This window comes from Miniopterus natalensis, chromosome 5 (assembly GCF_054644295.1).
Source record: "Miniopterus natalensis isolate mMinNat1 chromosome 5, mMinNat1.hap1, whole genome shotgun sequence".
Taxonomy (NCBI): Eukaryota; Metazoa; Chordata; class Mammalia; order Chiroptera; family Miniopteridae; genus Miniopterus; species Miniopterus natalensis.
The window spans coordinates 57783804-57808543 of NC_142085.1; the positions used below are offsets into that span (position 1 = coordinate 57783804).

The 24740-nt window shown below is 41.8% G+C and overlaps 1 protein-coding gene across 2 annotated transcripts in view; it reads right to left on the reverse strand.

Moving 5' to 3' along the window:
• Positions 1-24740, reverse strand: part of METTL24 (methyltransferase like 24) — a 74161-nt gene that overhangs the window by 38809 nt on the left and 10612 nt on the right. Inside the window, exons 2-3 of one of the 2 annotated variants that reach the window (XM_087817162.1) lie at positions 5945-6048; positions 5264-5276 (exon numbers count right to left, since the gene is read on the reverse strand). In XM_087817162.1, the coding sequence (XP_087673288.1) occupies positions 5264-5276; positions 5945-6048 (117 nt within the window). The remainder of the gene's footprint in view (positions 1-5263; positions 5277-5944; positions 6049-24740) is intronic. The other variant, XM_087817161.1, reaches the window with a different exon arrangement.

The window sequence follows — 24740 nt, forward strand, 5'->3', positions numbered from 1 at the left end:
GAGCCAAAGAAACCAAATCTGTGGCCAAGGTATTTACCTTGCTGAGCAAGAGTACTTCCCCCTAATCCCTCAAAACTCTCCTAGTCATCAGGATGCTCCACAAATCCTGCAGCAGCTCTCGCTGCCACAACAGATGACTCCGGATGCAAAAGGTGTTTTGAGGTTCACTGCTTTAATTCATCAGAAAACATAACAGCAAACAATTTTCTTCTTAAGAAGGTATTCTAGGTATTCTAGGCTTGCCAATCCCTTTATTTAACTGATTTTGCAAAATTTTAATCTGAAAAGAGTTTATTACATGGCACCTAATACAGCATCTCCCTTACTCTTGTAATCTAGGGCTGGCCTGGTAAAGTCACCCTAAACTATTTATCAGTGACTATGGCAGAGTCTTCTACTAGGATTTGGACATTTTAGAAGGAAGCTTAAAAACTGAAACCCTATGTATGTATATTCTTTTCCCTCAACCCGGTATCTCTGTCTACAACCACTGTTTAAAGGGAAAAAAATAATAAATGGAACTGAATCTTTCCCCAAGCAACTAGTACAGAATACATTTATTAACTGGATGTGTCAACATATTAATTTGTATAATTTATTCCTATCATTCTCCCACAGATAAATGGAAATTATGCCTCTGTCCACCGCCTAGTCTCCACCCACCCATCCAATGGAGAAGTTGCTAATCTAATTAGTCGGAGCTGTGTGTTCATTGGGCTTGTTGTTACTAGTTGTCGAGTTACTGTGCCTTAGACAATAGCACCTCCACGGCACTGGTCATACCCTGCCTCCTGCAGCAGTTAGTTAGGCCAGGGCAGTTCTGTGGGCCTCCAGGCATGCCTGGTCCTCAGAGCTGAGCCATCTGGTATGGGGCAGCTCTCTGGGGTATTTTTATTAAAGTGTGGTGATGATGCCCATCTGCTATTGTTCTTTGTGTATACTTCTCCCTATGAACTGCCATAATGACAGATCAAAATAGGGACACTCATAGGTTCTTATTCATAATTCCCTCCTAACACCATTAAAAACTAACTCTGGACTCTCCCATGGTGCGTCTCATGGCATGGCCTGCCTACATTATGACGGACATGGGAGGTACTTAAAAATGCAGATTCCTGGGTGCCACTCCAGATGAGTAAGATGAATCTTTGAGGCTGATTCATGTATCTTACCAAGCTCACCCAGGTGATTCTTATGCCAGTGGTCCTGAGAGTCTACTGGAAGCTCTTTGTAAAGCCCCACTGAAATGTTTAGCCAGCCTCCCCTGTCCTTTAGCAAATTAAGGGAAGAGGCTACTCTTAGGCCTGAGCTTTGATCTGAAAACAGCAGCCCCTCCAACCCTACCCCTAACAAAGCCAGACAATTAGACAGAGGCCTCTAAGAGTCAGTAACTATTAAGGGTCAAGATTCAGGGCTTTGGGGTTTAGCTGCTCCTCCTTTGCTAACACTAGGAGTATAGTTTTATTCTATTAAAAGTGATACTTTAAGCATTTTCTCTTCTTCCACAGACTTCATCTTGCACAGATATATCCCTATTGGAAACGCATTCTTTTCCATTCAGTCTCTCTGCTAATATTCCCCTTTCCTCTCCTAGTTCAAAAATAAAACACAGTTTTTCCATTTTAACCATTTACTAGCCATCTCATTGACAGACATTAGTTTTTGAAACAACTAAGAGTACTCAGTAAAATTCAGTTCCTAAATATTAATTAAATATTGATTTTTCAAACTTCCTTGTTAAGATTTATGGGCTAAATCATAAACCCTCTTACAAGCAAATAAGTGAGGGCAGTAACTCCTAGCTAAGCTTTAACTCCAGTAATTACTCTCTCTCTCTCTCTCCCTCTCCCTCTCTCCTAATTCACCTTGTAATTTTGGCCATATAAAAGCAAATTAGGTCTACAGGGCTTTTGTTTGCTGGGAGTACTTTTATTACTGCTTTGATTTCATCAGTTGTTATGGACCTATTCAGGTTTTCTGATTCTTCCTGATTCAGTTTTACATGATCTCACCCATATGTGGAATCTAATAAACAAAATAGACTGAGGAACAAAATAGATCCAGTGATATAGAAGCATGGAACAGACTGAAGGATCTCAGAGGGAAGGTGGAGGTAGATGGGAAGAGATTAATCAAAGAACTTATATGCATGTGTGCATAACCGGTGGACACAAACAACAGTGAGGCGAAGGTTTGGGGTGGGGGTGGGGGTGGGGTAGAAGGGGTCAAGGATGGAGAAAGGGGGACATCTGTAATACTTTCAACAATAAAGACAAATTTAATAAAATAAAATAAAATTAAAATAAAATTAAATAAAAGCAAATTAGGTCTAGACAAAGGAAAATAGACTCAGGGTGAGGGTAGAAGGATGTTTCCTAAAATGCTTTTTAGTTGTTTAACTAAAAGTAATCTAATTTATTTTTATTTTATGTTGTATTGCAAAAGCTTAAATAGCTTTTCTGCCAATCCATAAGTAGAACCTGACAAAGGGAGCCCTTAAAACTTGGGGACTTTGGCAAGAATCACTTCACTGATCAACTATATGTTCATGTAATACCATTATTTTGAAAGCTAAAAATATCAAGGAAAGAGTTCTCTTTTTGTTGCTTTTATCCCAATCTGTGTGTGTGTGCATGCATGTGTGTGTGTAATAGTAAACATAATAAATACTATTGTTATGAAGTTCTAAAGTCTTCCTCTTCAGAACCTAGGTTCTAATGTTATTCTCAAAAATCGGTAGGCGGGTAGATGATTAAATAAATGATAGATGATAGATAGATAGATGATAGATGATGATAGATAGATAGATGATAGATAGATAGATAATAGATAGATAGGTAGATAGATGACAGATATAGACAGATAGATGATAGATAGATAGATAGATAGATAGATAGATAGATAGATAGATAGATAGATAGATGATAGATAGATAGATAGATAGATGATAGATAGATGATAGACAGATAGATAGATGATAGACAGATAGATATAGATGATAGATGATAGATAGAGTTTAAAATGTATTTTATTTTTTAAACAGCAACTGTTGCTTAGATGAATTGTGTACTGCAAGGCATGCTTCCCGGAGGCATATGGTTTGGGGGTTGCCATAAAAAGCTAGATCTGGAGCCTTCCCTTAGCAGAGAGCACTGTGTTTATGATTTAACTGTTAGTTAGCAGCAGCGTATCATCGGCTTCAACACTCAGAGATGTAACCATGATCTTTCACATTAGAAAACAATACCCAATTAACTGGAGCATGATGTTCTGCACACCTTACCCAAACACCACATCCTCTGGTGTTTCGTTCAAAATGCAGGGCCCCAATCAAGCCCGGGAGCGCCATGTCCACCGCAGCCCAGTGCCACCCTGTCCCATGTTCTGGGCTTCCACTCCTGAGCTCCCTAGGCCTGAGGGAGCTTCCCGACCCACCCATCTACCCTGCCGGAGAGCACACACCTTCCCTGTACCCTGGCTGTTTACCAGTGTGAGTGGGTATTTAATTCAGGTTTGGTATCCCAGCCTGTGTCCCGCACAGTGCCAGCCACGAAGCAGGAGCTCAACAAATGTCTCCTGAGCTGAGGAAAGAATAAATTAATGATGAACATATCAAGTGCTGGGCCTTGCTGTACAAGTTGGAACACAGATTTGAGGGAACTAATTTTTATTTGATTTTAAAAAGCAGCAGAAGAGGACGGGGGTGGAATTTGCTTTAGTACCTTGAGAGGTTTAATTTCTTTTCCTTGCCCATATGACTCACTCTGCTAACTGAACATTTTAGGTAATAGTGACTCTAATATTCTGCCAGTTTTATAAATTTTCATCTTCAAATGAGTTCCAAATGAAGCATAAGCCCCAAGAGCAGCCAAAAAGCTCTGCATTACATAGAAAGGGGGAGAGAACACTGGGAAGCAAAAGATTCTATTTAAGAACAAGTGAGTGTCATCTCTGATGAGCTCCCACTTGCTGGCCTCCGAGTGACCCGGAAGTACATAAAAGCACAGCACTTAAGCTGGGTAAAATGAATGATCCCTGATCACAAAACTGCTGTGAGGTCTGGAACTTTATCTCATTCTTTCTGGAGGACAGAAATCCTCCTAATGACCTTCATCAACCCAACATCTATTATTGTACTCACCAAGCTGAATAATCATTGTATAGCCGCTTCTCTGCCTTTCCAACTAGTTTGTTAGCCTCTTGAGGCTTCTATTATATCCCCAGTGCCTAGCACAGCTCCTGTTACATGGTAGGTGCTCAAAAAATAACAATCCTTACACTACTCTCAGCACAGTACAAGGTCACGGGACTGAGAGGGACCTCAGAAATAAGTTAGTACTCTTCCTTTTCGAGATCAGAACAGTGACAGGCAGAGAAGCAAAATAAATTGCCAGGGTCACAACATCAGAGCACACAGTAGTGTGCCTTTTTTTGTGGGTTTTTTTTTTTTAATGTTTCTCCTCTCAGCCCATAAGTCATGGGAAAGATCCAAGAGAGGCTTGAAATGACCTTTTCATGCCTCAAGAGCTTCTTCTAAGTAAATGTGTCTTTTAGAAGTTACAGAACATTAACCTGCAGTACATAGAAAATGGAATGTAGAGGCTTTCACTTGGTCAATTTATTTTGGGGGGTGGAGCCCATCATTCTCAAATTCAACTCATAAATTTAACATCTCTCCTTTTTCTCCGGGGCCTTTAAGGGCTTCTTAAAGTCACAGTTAAGAGGCCCAGCTTCTTACCCTTCACATAAAACCAAATCATAAAATTACAATTTCAGTATTTTAATTAAGTCTGTGTGAGTCCACCAAGTTATTCTGTAGCAGCAAAATAAGATAAAAATTATGTAAAGCACAGGGACCAATTTATCACCCCTTTACTCATGATTAATTCAACAAGCTTTTACTTCCATGTTGAGGTGACAAATAGTAATATCCCTGATTGACTGCATCGTATGAGAAATGGGACTTTCTTCTACCCCTAAATTAGCCTTCTACAGATCTAGAAATATATTCTCTAACATGGATGAAAAATGGGCTTTGCTGCCAGTGAGATTTGGGAGGAGTGAAATGCCCAGAGCCAGTGGGCTGAAGAGATATCAAGAAACAGGGGTCCCCAGTGCCACACCAGCTCCCAGTGAGGTTTCCTGAGTGGGCCTATGCCTCACAGACAGTCTGAGTTGCTAATTTACTAGCACCTCTCTATTCAGGGCAGTTTCCCTCAGGCCTTGATTTCCTCTTCTGTCTCTCTCCCCTGGATCAGGAGACTTGAGAATGGAACCTCCTGATTAATGTGTCAAGAATCATAGACTCTCCTTAATGGACGATCTCTCTGCCTGCTCAGGGCACCGACTCAGCCTGCTGAGCTGGGTGGGAGCTGCCACAACGCGTTAAATTCACAAACACAGGCCGGTGCTCGGTAATGATTCAAACTGCCCTAAAGGACAGAAAGCCTCTGGATCCATAAGCTCCTCTTCAGACTGCCTGCAGGGTCTCCTCTGCTCTCTGCCCTGGCACGTCCCTGCCAAGTGTCTGTGGCAGGAAAGCAAAGATGCGGATTCCTCTAGTCACAAAACGAAGCTTGAACCTCCAGATGAGGGTTTTGTCTTGTGACACACTCGACTGCCTACTCACAGGCACGAATCTGTCTCTTCAAGCAGTTTTCCAAAGCAATTTTCTAAAGTGGATCCTTAAAACACGTCGGGATGAATCATTAAAACATTTCAGGATGGTGATGCTCCTGGAAGGGAAAGGATGCTGCAGAGAATGGAAGGCACTTCTCTGCTTCTGAATGAGTAAATGAATGAAGCAGCAGTGCCTGGGAAACCTGCCCCTCTCACATCTCCATCAGGAGTCGCTGAAAACCCCACCTCCTCACTGACAAATCCTTCTTTAAAAGGGGCAATCAGTATCTATTGCATCATCTCCAAACCCCCTTGCACATGAAACACAACCTGGGTGGTGCTGATATATCTCAGGAACCTCAAGGCCTCTTCATCCAGGGACTGAGCAGGGCCTGCCCAAGGCTGCAGGTCTATGTGCCACCGAGAACCCTGTGAGAGAGAAAACATAGTTGGTGTTTAAGGGGTGAGGAGTTTGAGGGTGGGGCTGGAAAGACCTAGAGTACGAGACAGGCGACAAGGCTGCTCCAGCTGCCTGCAAAACAAGCCCATCTGCACACAGGGCGCAGGGAGCTGGTTCAGAGCTGCTGTCATTAAGACCACATCAGTCACAGGGAGACAAATGAGGCCTGAGAAAGCCCAGCTACCAGGCTAAGCAGAAGATTGCAAAGACGTCCCTGGGGATATCTGACTCTTCTGATCAAAGGCAAACGCCACTTGACCCCATTCAGCTCTCTCAGCTGCAGCTCCCATTCAGAAGAAACACTCCCTAAAGCCTAGTGCATCAGAGATATGTGCCTACTCTACAGGCGAGTTTTGTTGCCTCAGCACCATAATGCCTGAAATCTTGGGACACTTGGCACCTTCCCCAGCTCAGGGAGACAGACGAGGTGGCAAGGAGGCACGGTGGCGCCACCCAGTGTTCCAGATTTCCTGGCCTTTGGGACTTCGCGCATGTGGGTGAGGTGCCCAGAGCTGTCACCAGCTGGATCTGGCAAGGGTGGCCTTCTAGCACTGTGAGGCAGCCCCCACCTCTCAGCAGAGGACATATGGAGCTCCCCTGAGCAGACTGGCTAGAAATCAACCCTAAGACTCCTTTTGTAGTAAGAGTGGTGAGGTGGATGAAGGGTTGGAGGAGGCAATGGTCTGGAAGAAACAAAAATAGGGACCCCTCCAGTCAACAGGAAGCAATAGTCATGAAGTCCTTGCTAGAGTTCAAAGTTCCCCCACCTATGGTTCTTACCACCTGGAAACTTCCTGGAGGCTCACTGTAATTCCAAGGGGTGAGTACAGCGGTGGAAAGGGCTGGGGGGCCTGAGAAGCTCAGCTGCTGGCAGGGTACACGTCTAGTGTCAGGAAAGACTTCTGAGTGTCTTAGCGCAGGGGTTCCTGCAGAGTGCTTGGGATGGTCCCCTAAACTCCCTTTTATGGTGAGGAAGGGGACAAGGGAGGGTTCTGGGGACAAGCAAAGGGACACTTCCTGTATATACATTGTTATTCAGTTAGGTATTGTTATCATCTGAATGTTTGTGCCCCTTCAGAAATTCTTAATTTTTGAACAAGGGGCCAGCATTCTCATTTTGCACTGCGCCCCACAAATTATGCACTCTGTTTGCCCTGAGGGGCAGCTTTTCTGGAAAAACAGCCTTTTCTTATAGCTGTTCTTGTTCTGTGAAGGTTGAACAGGCAGAGACTCTATCAGAGAGCGCCTGAGAACATTAGCTCATATATCTTTCTAGTTACTGTCTTCTACCCCCACCCCAGTTTTTTTTTCTTCTTGTGAATTTGTTTTTATTGGGATACGGAGGATGGGTCAGGAAATTCCACCACCACCACCACCCACGTTTCTTTTTCCCTTCTCTGAATTCGATGCTGATTATCATTTGGTTGAACAATGTTTACGACGCGTCAGCCACTGTGCCAGGCACTGGCCAACACAGATGTGAATAAAACCCGGACGCCCCCGGAGGTGCTCACAGTCTGGTGGGGGAGATGAATGTGTACAAAATAACTTTGATAGGGAAGGGCTGCAACCCTAGGGAGAGCTAGTGTTCGCAGGGCACTATTTAATTACGAAATCATGAATGATAAGCACATTTTAAATACAAATGCCTCTTAGTTTTGCCTGGTCATGTTGTTTTTGCATCAAATGACAAAGAGTGACTTCCCAGGTTGCCACTGGTGCCAGCACAGCAGCTTAATGCCCCATGCGGACCTGCCTGGGCCTGGGGTTTAAAGCTTCCCACGGCACTGTCGTGGGACCGCTCACAAGTGCCCCTTGGCCCCGGAGCCTCTTGATGAAAATTATAAAGGTCATCCGTTACAGTTTTTCTCTAAACCAAGGATCAGTAAACATGTCCTGTAATGGGTTAAATAACAAATGTTTTAGACTTCGCAGGCCGTACAGTTTCTGTTGTAGCTCCTCACTTCCGGCTGTAGCTCAAAAGCAGCCTTAGACAGTAAGTAAACAAGTGGTCATGACTGTCCCCGACAAACTCCATTGACAGAAACAGGCTGGATTTGGCCCGCAAGGCTGCAGTTTGCTGACCCCTGCTCTACTTGATTATAATTTGGAGGTAGAATGGCCTAGAAGAGAGTGTTTACTTGAAATAAGGCAAAAGAGACAGATTATCATATCTAAATTATAACCAACTTTGTCATCTGGGTGACGTGGGCAAATGCCCGTCAGGGTCCCTGCAGTATACAGTGGGCTCCTTCTGACTGGGTAATTCGAGAAGAATTTAATAGACTCTTTTCAAAGGTACAGGCAGGATTTAATGAAACCAAGAAGGAAGAATGCAATAATATTTGTGGCAGGTAGCACCAGACAGCCCTTATAAACCACAAACCTGAAGGAGAAAGGAGGGGGGCAGTTTTTGAAACCCAGAGAGGGAAACAAGATGGAGAAGGCACTTAATGGGGGAACACAGCCAATCTTATCACATTCAGTCCTATTACATGCCCGCCCTGTCAAAGCCAACAGGAAGGCGGAGAGGAGGGAGCCTGTGGTTGGTCTACAGGGTACAAAGCAGGAGGAGCAGGGTACAGGGTGGACCTTGAGGGGCCAATGGCAGTGCCCCTGCACAGCATCCCATGGTGAACCAAATGGAAACTGTGATGTTATCTCAAGGATCCATAAACAGTATCCTTCTTGCACTCTGATATTTCTCATTTCCAACTGAGTGCTGGCCACAACACTACCGCTGGAACAGTGAATAATATAAGCTGAGAGATCTCAGGTGGCAATATAATAGAAACACACAGCCAAGAGATGCCCCCAGAAGTGCCCTGGCCCACTGCTTTGGTTGAGCTGTTTAAAAAACATTTCACATAAAGTAATGTTCTTATTGGAATCAGTCTGACAGTAATTTGTGATTATTTCCCCAAGGAAACCACTAGCTTTTATCATCTCTTTCAATTATCATTTGTCTTAATTCTATAGTGCACACATCAATATTTGTCCTTCAAAAAAATCCCACAAACTGAATTCTCTGATCACCTTAAAACGCCAATGGCCAGTGTTTAAAAGAACAAGGCAAAAAAATACTTTTCTTGTAAAATAATTTATCTTTATGATTTAGATAGAGTAGGCAGCTAGACAGGCAGGAGCACAGCAGGAACGACAGGCCAGGTACAGAATGTCACCAGGGCAGAAAGTCCCAGGTGCCTAGCACTGGGCAAAACTATAAAAACAAGTATTATAAGTAGGACCTTACCCACAGGATAAACTTTCCTCCCCTAGCATGTTGCTGGTCATGTGGTTTAGACCCCCTGACCTTTCACATCTCTAGTCATGCTGTTGAGACACACGCTTAGAGGAGGAACAAGGCGGCCAGAGGATAGCCTCATAAGACTCCCATACAAGCTCTTGCATGACCACTTCCTTAAGCATTAAGCCCTCAGGACAATGAGATTCTGACCCACATCAAACAATCTTAGGAACAAAGCCTTGGGTCTCTTGACCACAGAGACAGAGTTTTGGTCAAACTAGAGATAAATCTAGACTTCAGCTGTGTTTCAGTTCCTGGCCCAAAAAAGCAGCAAAACCAGACAAATGATGCCATGGCTGATATTAAGACCAGATGTAATGACTAATGACCCCCCCTCTAGCACCAGCCCATCAGTAGAGACCATGACCCTGAAAAGACACAGGTGGAAACCTGATGAATATTCTATTGAAATCCTCCTCTGAGACCTTCCCTAAAATCCCCACCTTTGGAAACCAGATAAACACCCTTAAGACAAAGGACCCCAGTGTGCTCTCTCATGCTCTAGTGCTCTCTCTCTCTCAAGCACTCCCATGCCTTCCCCCACTTCTTTCTTTCCTCAGGGGAGCACTCTGGAGCAGCCCCCATCTTTCCCCTTCTTCCCTCAGGCGCGTTATCTTTGCTTTCTTTCTCTGACCTCCAAGGGCCCTTTTTTTTGCCTCTATTACTTGTTTCCCGAGTCCACGCTGCCTCGCTGGCTCACTTTTACCTCTGTGACTCCCTAAATCAATTTCTTATGTTAGAGTTCTTGGCTTTGAATTATTTCTTAGCTTAACTCAAGAACCAAGGTCTAACACTCTAACTCTGCTGTTAACAGTTTTACCCAAACAATTTTCTAAACTCCAGAGTACACTATTATCCATGTGCTCCAAATAGCAAATGGCCAGTCAGTGCTACCCCATCATTCCTGGGAGGTAAGAACATGGATTAGTAGTTCTGTCTGAGCCCCTATTTCATCTTCAGATGGTAAAGGAGCAGCTTAAGCAGAAAGTGGTTAAAGGTACTGTCATTTAGGGCTGGTATGTCTGTCCCCAGCAGGCTTGAGTTCAAATGTCAAACGTAGCATACACAATGAGTTACCACAGAGAAGCCACCATGCTCCTGAGCTTCTGTGGAGATGGCAGTGGGAGCCCTTGACTAGTTTTCAATCCCTGATCCTACCCCCTACACTACTCATACAAAGGAGCCCCTTGCCCAGCACAAACCAGCATCTCAAGGAAGGCCGGCTCCTGGATTTCTGAGGAAAGGAAGCAACTCCTCTTTTGTTTGTGAAGGCTTTAGTTGGCACTTTCTCAAAGAAATGTGCAATGAAAAGTGAGCTGGCCTCTTCTAATGAGGGGCAAATGTTTTGATTACATAGAAAAAATTTCCAAAAATTAAGAACAGCAAGAGATTCTATAAACAGCTAGCTCGTGTTGTTTGAGGCTATTTTACAGACATCCGAGATTCTGTTTCCCAAAGGGTAAAAAGTGATCACTGAGTCAGTCCAAGCCAGTGCACAGAGTTAATGGACTTGGCTCAAAAAGAATTCAAAAAGCATAGCCATGAGGCTGTCAGATATTTTTATAATAGGATTTCAGCATTAAATGTGTTTCTTGAAAAAAGAAAATGATTCTTTCAAACCAAAGAAACTGAATTCCAAGAATTTATTAAAAGATACAAAAAATAAAGCAATATTTTAAAATACTCTTTGCCTACCAGTCTACATTTATGCACGTAAAAGAAATATATTAATTCAAGACCATAAACCCCAAACAAAACTGGTTACATTCAAAAATCATAGAAAACGGCAGACCCACCCATGACCTAGAAAAGAGAACCATCGATACTGCCTTCAGCAAAAGACTGTTTTGTCTTGAAATCTGGAATAACAGATTCCTTCTTCACAGGCAGTTTCCCCCACACCCTTGAATGACCTCACATAGCCCATGCAGAAACTGTCAAATTAAGAACAGTATGACCATCGGTTATACAAGCAAGTTTTGTAAAAGCACTTTTTTCTCTTTTTTTGTATAATAAACCAAAAAATATAAAATAAGCCAAAGAAGGCTTCTAATGGTCCATTCCTCTGTGTTTTCAATCCCACAGTTCTTCAAGGATGAAACCGTATGATGAAGGATTTAAATGATCAGTTTCTTTATTGTGATGGATAATTAGTAGGGTGTTTGTGATATTTTTATAAAGTTTCCATACTCCTAAATACCCATTCCTATAGCTAGTAAGCACCTGAAAAGTTTGAGAACCAGCAATTTCTGTTGGGAAGGATGACTAATGATTGATCCTCTGTGTTATGGTTGTGCCCCTGGGAAAGAACAAAGTAGTGAGTTCTTTACTCAAACTAAACAATACACTGAGCTTGTGTTGATGTGTTGGTATTGGGGACGCCTAAGCTTCTGGGAGAAACAAACCCAAAACAAGCAAAATATATTTATTTTGCAATTTTGTGCTAATAAAAAGCATCTGTTAGTGGATAGGAAACAATGATTGAAGAAAATTGTTTATTTCTTTTTTAAAAAATGAAGGGGATTTGTGCCAGTTGTTAGGGGAAGAGGAGACACAAAATGGTGCCTGGACAGAACATGAACCCAGCCACGGCTGAGAGCTCGTGTGCATCAGCCACTACCTTTCTGGAATGCTCTACCTTAGAGCATCATGGTTTTTAGGTGTTTTTTGAAGTGGGACCAGGGACTCTGAGAGTCTCTGGGGTGGCAGTTCACATTCCTTCCCCTAGGCATACTCATGTAATTAGCTGTTTCCTCACAGTTAACCCTTTTTCAGAAAAAAAAAAAAAGGGGTCAGTTACACATTTTGTTTAAAATGCAGATAGCCCACGCACAAATCTCATTTAAGAAAAAAAGGATCTCAGTTTCAGTTCTGGGAACGATGGGTAAGCACCCCTCACCCTGTGTCTCCCGCTGAATGCAGCCATAAAACCTGGGCAGAATGCACAGAGCAATTATTTGAGGAATCTTAAAAGCAAATACTAGCAGGCAGATTGGAGGAAAATACTAGATGCAAAATACCACTGAACTGGCAGTGAGGTCATCACTGTCTTTTTCTCCTGGTGTCCTGCCTCCTTCCTCCACATAAGACTTTCACACTGGGCATGGGCATTGGCACAGACTGAGAGCTCCAGCAGAAACCTTCTTGTTCAGGCTCAAGGAGGGAAGGGGTCTCCTAATGCTGAGAAGGTAGGGGAAGTAACCCTCATGACCCCCTCTCCTTTCTTTTTCTTTTTCTTCATGATTTTATACCAACTCCTAGGCAATCTCATTGTGGTAACAGAAGTCACAGCAGCAGCCACAGGCACCTAAAACTCTGAGGAAAGGGAAGTTTCCTCTCCAATCTGAAGCCCAAGAGGGGAGGGTGAACCCCCATGAGTATTTTCTGTCTATTTTCTCCCAAAGCTTTGCCTTGGGCTTGGGCACAGGCATGGGAAGTGTGTGGCAAAGCCCAGGGAAATGAAGGCCCAACCTTTCTGGCCAAAGGTTCAGAAAATTCAGGGAACTGGGTAATACTGGGAAAATTACGGAGAAGGAAAGCAACCTCACAAAGTGGTTTATGAGGTCCTGGGCTCATTAATATGATCCTCATGAGTATTTCAAAGGCTTTGAGAACCGAGCTAACAGACAGAGACCGCTTTACCCAGGTGCCAGCCCAGTCACTGCGTGGCATGAATGTGGGATGGAGCTGCAAAACACTGCAAAGTCTTTACAAACAGAACCAATACTGAAATTGCAATCCACAGAAGTTGACTGGAACTTGAGAACTGACCCCAACCAAGTCCATTTGCCTGTTAAACACATATATCAACTTTATCTATAGTATTTAAAACAACTTGGAGTCTTGTAATATAATATTCAAAATGTCCAGGATATAATCTAAGACTACTCAGCATGAAGACTCAGGAAAAATCCCAATTAGTGTGGGGAAAAGACAATCAACAGATACCAATACAGGCATGACACAGATGTTGGAATTATTTGAAAAAACTTAAAAGCAACAAATTTGAAAAATACTCCAAGAAGTAAAGGCATACATTCTTTAAACCAACAGAAAGATAGGTATAAAAAGCCAAATGAAACTTTTAGAACTGAAAAATATAATAACCAAAATAAAGTCTCAGTGGGTGGACTCAATAACAGAATAGATATGACACAAGAAAGAGTCAGTGAACTTGAAGACGGATCAATAGAAAGTATCCAATCTGAACAACAGAGAGAAAAAAACTATTTGAAAAAAAATTAAGAGTCTCAGGGGCTCTAACATGCAGTCATTGGAATCCCAGAGGAGAAAGAGAAAAAATTCAGTGTAGAAAAAAATATTTAAACATATAATGGCTGAAAGATCCCCAAATTTGACAATAGGCATATATCTAAAGATTTAAGACTCTTAGCAAACCCAAATAGAAAAATTAAAATAAATTCATGCATATAAATCTCATCATCAAACTGCTAAAAACTCAAGACAATAACACAACAAACAAACAAAGCTGAGTCTCCGTTAATCTTGTGACATACCCGCTAGTGGGCCAGAGTCAAAATGGCTGAGGAGGAAAGGGCAGAGCCAGCTCGTGCCATAGGGGACCTCTTACCCTAAGGTTCCTTGCCTGTTAAGGCCTGGTCCTGCCTCCGCAAGCCCATCTGGTAAATGTCTCTGGCAGCAGACAGTGCCCATGCTGAAACCCAAATCCAGAGCAGCATCTGCATCCTTTCCCCATCAACCTGCCATCTCTTCATCATTACAGAGCGTAGACTGAAAGGCAGGGGACCAGAAATAAAATCAACTCTGCTAAGAAAAAAATGCACTATAATTCAAGCAGGTTCTGAGAACTTTCAGGAAGGAATAAACGAAAAAGAGAGAAACGAAGGGCAGGGAGGAATAAACACTCAGCTCTAGGTTTATTCTCTAAGTCATCCCAGTAAGTCAGAAAGAGACACCAGACAAATTTGAGTTGGGCCCTCTTCTGAAAGTGACATCTTTAAATTCACTGTGTTTTCTGTATGTGTCAAAATAGTCTAAGAGAAGATAACATAATGCATTGTAGGTTTTATCATAAACTGTCAAAAGAAAAGCCCAATTCCTGGAGTAGATCCAGAGAAATGCAGAGGTTTGCACTTGTTTCCATGATGAGGAAACTACACAGCATCTGCACACACAGCAGGTGCTCAAATGTCAAATCATGGGTCTCACTGGGTAACATCACCCAGGAAAGGAGGGAGGAGTTTCATTCGTCTTATGATAGTAAAGTTATATAAGAATGCGTGCCTAAGAAAGCAAGTAGGAATGAGAAAAGGCACTGACTACATTGTGAAGTGTTCTCCGTCTCTGTCTCTCTCTCTCACATACACACACACACACACTTCTACATATATACACACCCTATGCAAAACATATAAGGTACGCAGATTTTCTGGGACTCAGAATCCTAGAAGCTTAATGTCATCTGAATCAACATCAATCTGCTGAGTTCATGCACTTACTTCAGTCAGAAAACTCCAGCCGGTTAACAGCCCCTGAACATTTACCAACTCCCGAAACACTAGCCTCTCGGGATGGAAGGCCTGCAGTACCCCTATAAACCTATTCAAGGGCCCTTGGATCCTAATAGCTGCCAAAGCCAAAGGAGAAATGCAGTTAGCAGAGGGTGGGGAGAACAGAAAAACCACCAGGAGGGAGGGAAAGGAATGGAGAAGGGAACGGGGCGGGGGGGAGGCATGAGAGGGAAGAGGGGTTGCTCTCCCAGTACCTACACAGCAATCCCTGTCCTCCCTACAAGTTCACCTGGGCCTCAGGTTGTCCATAAAGTGCACATACCCAGGATCTCTTTGGTGGCTCTCAGCTCACATCAATCCCCAAACCACAAGTCTCCCCAAGGGTTCCCTCACTGATCCTGAGGCTGCTGGTCACATCCATGCAGCTGCCCTGAATGGGCATCTCAGCCTTGGAGCCTCCAACGAGCTTCTATGGTGCAATGTCCACCAGAAAGCTTGTCAACGGTAAAGCTCAGTGTTGCTGAGCAATTCTACACGGAAAGTATTTCAGGTCTAAAAATGGTTGCATATAATTATGTATGTATGTATGTATGTATGCAGGTATTTTTCAGTTTTAAATATCTATTCCTTGATTGTTAACTTTTTATCATTTTAATACTTTCCATGTTTCATACCGTCCACATTGCCACTCTCTGGCCCTTATGATAGAGTATTTGGTAGCCAGAGTGAATCCCACTGACAGAGATAAGATTCTGGTTCCAGGGCATTCCTCACATGATTCTGTATTTATAGAACATTTTTTGTCTGAATGCACTGAGTTATAGTGCCTGACAAGTAGAAGCAGACTAATAAATGTTTCTTTTTCTTCTGCGGGAAGCTGCTAGCAGTATAAAACAAGGTGGAGAGAGCTGGCCAGACAATTCTGGAACCAAAAGCACTTAAGCCTCCAACCTAAATGGAAGGAAAGATCTTCCCTCTTTATCACTAAGTGGCCCTTTTCAGGAACGTGGAGAATTGCTGAAAGAAGCAGACCTTTTTGGAGGTCGGTTATTATTGGCTTTGCCGCTGTGTAACTCTGGACTCAAAGTTCTTTGGTGATTGAGAGTGAGAATCTCCAAGGTTAGAAGTGAAGTTGCCAAAGTAGCAGCTGACCCTGGCCCAGTCCCCTTTGCCCATTTTAGATGGGAAATAGCAGGAGTAAAGGGGACAAACTGTACAACTAAACATAGCAGATCCAAGCTGGTGAAAATGTCTGACCATATTTCTTAGTTACATGAGAAAGGAGGGCTAACATTCCTTGCATTAAAGAAAAACAAACTTACTTCCTCCCACATGGAAGAACTTAAAAAGCAAACAGTGATAGTACCCAGAAGACAAACTACTTCTAGCTTTAAATTTTACTTGTTTTGTACCTGTAGAAAATCACTATATTCAAAGACACCTTAAGGATAATCTATACTAGCTCCTTTATACTAGAATTGAAGAAAATGAAGCTCAGAGAGGTGAAGTGACATATCGAAGTCAAACAGGTAGGAGGAGGCAGGGATGTGACTCAGACCCAGACCTCTAGGCTGCTAGTCCCATACTTGCTCTGTTACACCTTGAAGCCTCCATCGCAGGCCTCAGTTCTTCTTCCCCATATCTAGTTCTCCTTTTAATATAGACATTACATGCCCAATAATAACTTCAGAAGGGACTCTCAGGTAAAAACTACAATGGCTGCCTTGCACTGATACATACAGTCATCCATGGAATAGGTGGCACATTTATGAACTTTATCTATAAGCTAGAGAACACACTAAAACGTTAACCAGTAGCTCTGAAAATGTCATGGGTGATGAAATTTCAATGAATTAAAAAGGAGGATTAGGATGTGTCAGGGGACAGGATTCAGGCCTTTCTGATAAATGTCAATGGTATATCTCAGTTGACCCAGGGTCAGCCTGTGTCCCTGAATGACGGCAAGAAGCTGAGATCTTCCCCCACTGGATGTAGCATTAGCAAGAAATAAAAGTATATTATTTTAATCCACAGAAATTTTGAGGATGTTTGTTACTACAGCATAACCCAGCCTATCCTGACTGATGCTGGTACCTCAAAGGCACTGGGTAAAAGATAGTTATCATTATTATGAACGCATCCTCACAGAACCTTCCCAATGCCACACCATCAGAGACTGAATGGTAGGATAGAAAAAACCATTGGTTTTATGGAGATGCTCAGTCAGGGAAAGAAAAGAGCTGTAACCAAAGATAATTCACTGCCAAGATAAGACTCAGACTCAGGAGTGAGGAAGTGCTCAGATAAAGACCATAGGACACTCTGATTACAAAGCAAACCCTACTCTCTGGTCCACTTCCCAAGTGCACCCTGCCCCTAACATACTGTGCCAGCCATTTTTCCTCCCATCCAGAATTCTCTCCCTTATTCACTAGTCAGTTCCAATTCCACTTTTTCTTCCGAGTGCCATTCTAGTCCCACATACTTCCCCCAAAGAGCCTAATCACTCAAGCCTCTACTGGGCAAAATAAACAATGCAAACAAAGCAGGTGCTTCACAATTATTGCTTGCGCTTCTCATTTTATTCTTAAGCAAATGTTCGGTAAAATCTGTTTCAAGTGTGTCAATCTTGTTCCTCTCACCAGACTATAAGCCTTGTGAGGACACCATGTGTTTTACTTGTTTTAAAGTCCCCCACAGAAATGACTCCAAGAGACATTTTTATATTTATTTAAATGCCAGGGAGGAAAGAACATGATATAATTCTTGGGACTGAGGACAATTTTTTTCATTATTCTGAAAGAAAGTATGAAAATTCACTAGCTGGGCTTTTTAGTAATACTTTAATCTGGCTAAATATAAATACTCTTTATTTATTTAGGTGGAAATAAATTATTATAAACCCTAAATGTCTTTGATCCAGCTTTGTTCAAATTAAAATAATAAAATAAAACCAGAGGTGGCAAGTAATTTAGCAGGAACCCTGAGAGAAGCATTGTTGAGAATTTCGAACATTTCATTAAAAATTAACATTTGTTTTGATAGATTAAAAAGTTAATATTTACATAGCAGTTATAAAATTTAAACTAAATCTGTACACATTCTATACCTTGAAATTGTAAAGTTAGTTTTATCCAAATCTATTTGTGAAGAGCACAGAGCTTTTCTGCAAAATGAAATTTTGTTTTCATAATTCCAAAGACTGTTGGCATGCTACCTTGAAACTATAAATGTTAATATAAATTTTATTTGTTAAATGCAGAAAAACTAATTGTCCAGGTAAAAGTGAAAACTATGTTTTCCATGGAAGGTTGATCCCTTAAAGCCTTGCAAACATTGACCATCTGATCATAACTGCTCTGATCCAATTCTAATCATTCAACCTGCACAGCACTGTGCAGTGTCTCTTAAAGAAAATTCAATGCATTCCTCCTTGTAGGAATTTACTTTACAAATAAAATTAAGTAATTCTGCCATACTTTAAAACATGGTGCACAATTTTTATTTTCTTCAATATGCACTGCAGTAGAAGCACTCTTAACCTGTCTCTACAAAACCCATTTGTCCAATTAACTGACCCACAGCATTTTCTCTACCTGTAGACTTCTGCTGCTACCAGACTAGTTATATTTCCACCAGGAGTCATTTAGTTTGTTCCCAAACCAGTTTATATCAGTTGTACAAGTTATGAAATTATATAATTTGATGAAAATTTAAATAAACCGAAGAAATCTGTGCACAGAAAGCAAACAGGTTCTCTTTCCTATAAAAACGAAGTCAATTAAAAGCTAGGTGCTATTTTTAAATACTGTTGTGTTAGGTATCCATGAAGTACCTGTAAAAGAGAAAAACAAAATTGCTTAACTCTAGAGGTGTTCTGCACTAGGATTACTTCACAAGTGTCCAGTTCTTGCTCCACTTAGAAGAAACCCAAACTGAAAATGGTGGGTGATGCAGTTTGGCTGGATTTTTGCAAGAAAGAACGGAACTCCAGCCAAGGGCCATAGTGACAACAAAAGACTGGCAAACAAATGTACCTGCTATGTGTTAAGTTAAAATAGACTGTGTGTATACTCTTCGTGATTCACTGTTTTAACCATCCCTAAGTAACTGAGAAATTACTGCGAGTCAGTGACTTCGGATAGGCTTCTACTCAACTTGCTAATTCCATGATTGTAGAGATTCCACAGCTGCACAGAGACAGTACAGTGTCATTAATCAACTTAAATGCTAGACTAATGTTGGTACATAGCTGGAGAAATAGAAATATAAAGCAGGGCTGTGGACAAAGTAGAAGACTGGAAGAGATAACCTATAACTTCCTTTATGTTTATTTTCTCAAGAAGCTATAAAATTTTCCATCTTTAAAGGTTGTGGAGGTTTTCTAAGCATTGAACATCTCCATAGCATAGAACAAGAAGGTATTTACAAATGAAAAAAACATAAAAATCGGTAACAGGGAGAAACCATTGGCTACTATTCTGAAAACAAAACACAGCCCTTCTTCAAGGTGTAGCTTAAGGAGACCAAGGAGAGTGGAACTGGCCACGAATAGAACTGCTCATCTCAGCACTGCATCTCCGCCCCAGGCCAGGCCAGGGGACAGCCTGCTGCCAGGACTCGGTTTCACCTCCTGAGGGCTCAGCTCAGCTAACAGCGAGGGGATTCCAGGAGAAAAGAGCCAAGCCTGACACTGGGGCAGCTCTTAGTTGAAGGGGAACACCAGTGTTGAAGTGTCTACCCCAACTTTAAGAATAAACCATCCCAATCATAACTGAGATGTGGCCTCCCTGAGGGAGGGAAGGTTCCTCACAGGAGCTGAGGTGTCTGAATTCTGAACACTCCAGGAGTGATTCCGATCTACTCTGTGATTAAGAATTCAGGGCTTCGTAAGGTTCATGAACTTCCCCAAATCAACTGCCAATGAATGTAAATGCAAACATGTGCTGGGCATCCTCAAATGTTTGTCCATGGCTTCCCTCAGACTGTTTTCATCAAATTTTTTAAAATCGCTGTTCTGAGGTCAGTTCAAGCCCTCACTGCTCCGGCTGTCACCACAGCCCAGAGGCAATCTGAGAAGAGGCTGAACACAGCACTCCCTGGACAGAGCCTTCCAGTTGTATTTTTCTTTCTCACTCTAATTTTTTTCCTCCTAAACTCCAATCTGTTCCTATTTCTTCACTTCTATTTTTAAATTGAAAAAGTTTGGTTTCAAAATAACTATAATCTAAGAACTCCTCCAATAAAAGGCACAGAAAATTAAATTTCCAATTTCCCTTACCCCACTTCTCCCATCCCTGTATGGTTTTGTTATTTTTTTTTTTTTTTTAATCTTAAGAGTACTTTTGATCTGTTTTTCCTATTAAGTTAATGACTTGACCAAACATCTGTGCCTTCATTTTAAGTGTCAGCTTCCTGGCTTGCCTAATTTTTTTAAATAGCAAATTATACATTAATATAGTACATACTCTCTCTTCTTCTTCCTGTTCCCGACTCAATACATGACCATCACAAGGAAGGATGCGATGCTGTGTGCGTTAAGGGGGCTCCAATCTGTGCTGGTGATTTGGTTTTATAGATACGAACATGCCTTGTCCAGGAACAAGGCCTAGGCATTCAGATTTTCCAAAACAATCTCTGTATCCAGGGTACCCAAGTAAATTGAAGCACTTCGGTTTCAAAACTGATGTGGCTGTCTGCTCCTGACTGAGGTTAATGGCCTGTAAGTGTACATTAGCTAACTAAGCCTTTTTTTTTCCTTTTTTTTTTTTTACTATTTCTGTACAAAATGAATATTCACTATTCAAAAGAGCATTCCCTATCATAATTATATAATCAGGTCCAATTTGTTCTTAAGCAAAGTAAGTGATATTTGAAATCCAAACTGACAAAATAGCTAAAATTAAGCTCTAAAATATATTAGTTGGCTTGGAAAATATCTAAGATGCTTTAATTATCAAACCTAAAATCTAGAGTAATCAACATATCTTTCTGAGATCCAGATTTCAGCATGGAGAGAGCCAGAGTATAAAGTAGAAAAATTACCAAAACTCACCACAGCTGACCTGGGTTACAATCTCTATTTTCCTTGAACCAGTTATTTAACAAATTCTCTTGGTAGAAGGAAAAAAACACCAGTCTCACTCATAAAGCTATTCTAAGAACCACCTGGGATAACAACAGAGCAAGTCTTTGTAAGCTGGGAAGAGTTGTATAAAGGCAAGGTATTGCTATAACTACTGTTTCATTGAACACGATTGGCCCCCAAAATGTACAGAATGCTCCCTGCACACATCCTTATGAACAAGGTGATGAGGGTCATGTGGGTAAGAATGAAGGCAAGAAAGAAGAACCAAGATAGCTGAAGTCTCAGCAGAAGAAGAACTTGCTCATATAAAAGGTGCAATAGGATGACAGGTACATGGCCACATCTTTTCACAAACCCCTGGTGCTCTGTGTCAGTGCTTTGTGAAAAAAGCTGATGCACTAAGAGGCCAGCAAGCTCACAGAGATGGCAGCTTGAGGTTCTCACTTATCTGGTAAACAACAGACTCCTGGGTTCCCAAGGCAGGGCTGCATGTGTCTGACTCTGCAGTGCATCTGCCAGGCCTGAGAAGCTGTGGGGAGAGGGAGCACCATGAAGTTCACCAGGTGACCCACTCCTGAGCGGCCAAGCCAGGTGCTTCCTAGAGAAGTGAGCATGCAGGCTCCACATTTCTGCTGAACATGTTTACCAATGAGCACCATCAGGCTGGGGTCCCAGGGGTCCCTCACAGTTGTTACCTGTATCTGAACAGAGCCAAGCATGTACTTTCACACCTGTCATTCAGTCTATGGGCACCTGAGAACTGTTGAACTGAGATATAACTCACATCCCATAAAATTTACCATTTCAAACAAATGGGTGGCTTTTAATATATACACATATTATGCAACCATCACCACTATAATTCCAGAATATTTTCATCATCTCAGAAAGAAATCCCATTCCCAACAGCAGTCACTCCCCATTAACTCCCTCTCCCCTGCCCCTATAAACTGAGTAATACAGTATGTAGGCTTTGTGACTATTTTCTCTCACTTAGCATAATGTTTTCAAGGTTTATCCATGCATCAGGGTTTCGTTCCTTTTTATGGCTGAATAATATTCCGTCATATGGATATACCACATTTTATGTATCCATTCATCAGCTGATTGATGTTTGGGTTACTTCTAACTTCTGGTTATCATGAATAATGCTGCTATAACCACTTGTGTACAGGTTTTGTGTGAACATGTTTTCAATTCTCTTGGGTATATACCTAGAAGTGCCATTACTGGGTTATTTCCAGGCATTCTTGAACCTAATGTTCATGTTGGCACACTGTGTGAACTCATTTCCACGACAGATGGAAATACAATTCACCAGGAACCCCAAAAGTCGAAGAAATAAATGAAGACATATATGAAAGGAAAAAAGGGTTCTGCATAAATCAATATATTGCTGCTCCCAAAATGTCACTAATAATCCATTTGCCCTATAACATAAAACTGCAGTAGCCAGAGCTAGGAATAGGGGATACACTGGATCTCAGTTGGCGCAATCCTAATGATAAAAATAACCAACATGCAATGAATGCTTTCTACATCCAAGGCACTGTGCTGAGCACATTATGTGAACTGTCTAACAGTAGAGAGGGTGGGGGAAACATGATTTTTGAAAACAAACACTGATGGCAGCCAATTGTGCCTTCCTACCAGAGTGGTATAAGTCATCACCCCTAGGCCAGGACAGTAGGAGAGGGGATACACAGGAAGCTAAATTGCCTGAGTAAGAAAAGGACACATATTTGGAATTTGTTTGCTGGAAACTCAAGAGAGCAGGATGAGCAGCAGGAGGTTGAAGGCTTGAAAATGGAAGAAAGAGATTGCTGTGTAAATAAGAGAAGGCAAGGTCAATGGCACAGAGTCTAAGAAGAAAACACAGCCAGAAAGAAATCAATGGCCAAGAAAACTGCAAGTAATCAATTTTCAGTTGATTTGTGTTTTGAACTCCCTCTATCACCCTGAAACCTTCAGTAAGGCCCATGCTGACATCACTCCAGAGAATAAAAGAAGTGGGAGTGTGGAGCAGGAGGAGGAAGCAGTGGCCAGAGGTGAAACACCGAGTTAAGAGCAGGAATTCAGAGTGACCAGAAGACATAAGCGCCACACACTATCAGAACCCTGGAGGGGAGGAAAGGTCTCACAGCACATGGCTCAAGCCATTTTAGTTTAGGTATTAAGGGAAAGGGTAACTCCAGAAGCTGGAAAAGATGGAGTCAATCTACCCAACAACTCCACACTTGTGTTAGAAAAGGTGGATAACAGGCTAAAGGAAGCAAACACCAATTTAAACCACTTGAATGCTCCCTACATGGCAATGGCCTCATAACAAAGAACTTGAAGACTTGATGACATTCCCATGAATGGTTAGGGAGTACCAAAGCATTTTCTCATTTCTAGTTGGAAATCTAGGACCATTCTTCTCAGGCTTCAGGCTTCTAACACAAGAATTTCATGGATTTGACTGGGTCCACGCACGTCAGTGGTCACCTTCACCTGTAAGAGTCACAGTTGGGTGGCCCTGAGGCCCCTTCCACAGCACGAGTTGGCAAATATTTTATTGAAGAGTCAGATAGTAAATATGTTAGACTTTGTGAGCCAAGAGGCAAAATCAAGGCTATTAAGTAGGTACTTATATAACCAGGGAGAAAATAAGTTGCACATTTTTATTGATAAAATTCAAAATAATTGCCCACTTTTTTTGTGTGATATAGATCTACCAGTGAGAAGAACAGAAATTTTTTTGGGTAGTAATTGGCTTCACTGGGGTTCAAAGTTAATGTTTCCTAACATTGAAATCAATTGCAAATGTTCATCTACAGAATCCATTCTTAGCTCATGGGCCATACAAAAATAGGTACAGGACAGATATGGCTCCAGATCTCTGTGGTATAGTCACCAATGTCTGAAGCAAAGTTAATGCTGGGTGCTCTGTTCTAAGAGTCTATAGTGTAATCATACGGTCATTCAGAAATTAGAGGCTCATACGGAGTGGACTTTGGGATAGCTCTCAAAAGGTTCAGATGTTCCTGAAAGGCATGGGTTGTCTAGTACCCCAGTGATTGAAATTACCATTCTTTCAGCCAGCATTTACTGAGCACCTACTATGCGTTGGTATTATCATAGGCACTGGGGATAGAGTGGTTCGCAGAACAGATGAGCTCCCCACCTTCAAAGGAGACAAGACTGAAAACAAGAATTTTAAACATTTTTAAATGTCAGAGGGGGAATGCCATAAGAGAAGGCATTAGGAGTGACTGGGATAAGGAGCTACTTTGGATCAAGTAAATTAGTAAGGGTTCCTTTTTCTCAATGTTCTTATCAATCCTTGTCTTAGCAGACACTTTTCCAATATCATGGGCGCTGGGGAAGGTTGTGAAATAGAATCCCACTGTTTCAATTTGCTTCCCCTGCTTATTGGTAGGATGTATCATCTGTGTGCTCATGCCCTCTCTTTCTAAAGATGGGTAGACAGATAGTCTTTCAGGCTTCCTCTTTTAATTGCTTGTTAATTCCCTGCTTGTTTTTCTTTTCAGTTGTCTTTTTCTTACTGTTTTGTTGGTGTTCTTTTAAAATTTGGGGCCTTAATCCTTTATGGGTGATACGCACTGCAAATACCCTCTCCCAGCCTATGGCTTGTTTTTTTAACTTTGTGGTGTCTTTTGTTTACAAAAAGATTTTAGCTGGTAAATACCTTGTAAATAATTTACTTTATGTGAGAATTGGTTGTTAGCTGCCTGTCTTGCTGGACAATTTGAAAAAGTCATAGATTTTGAG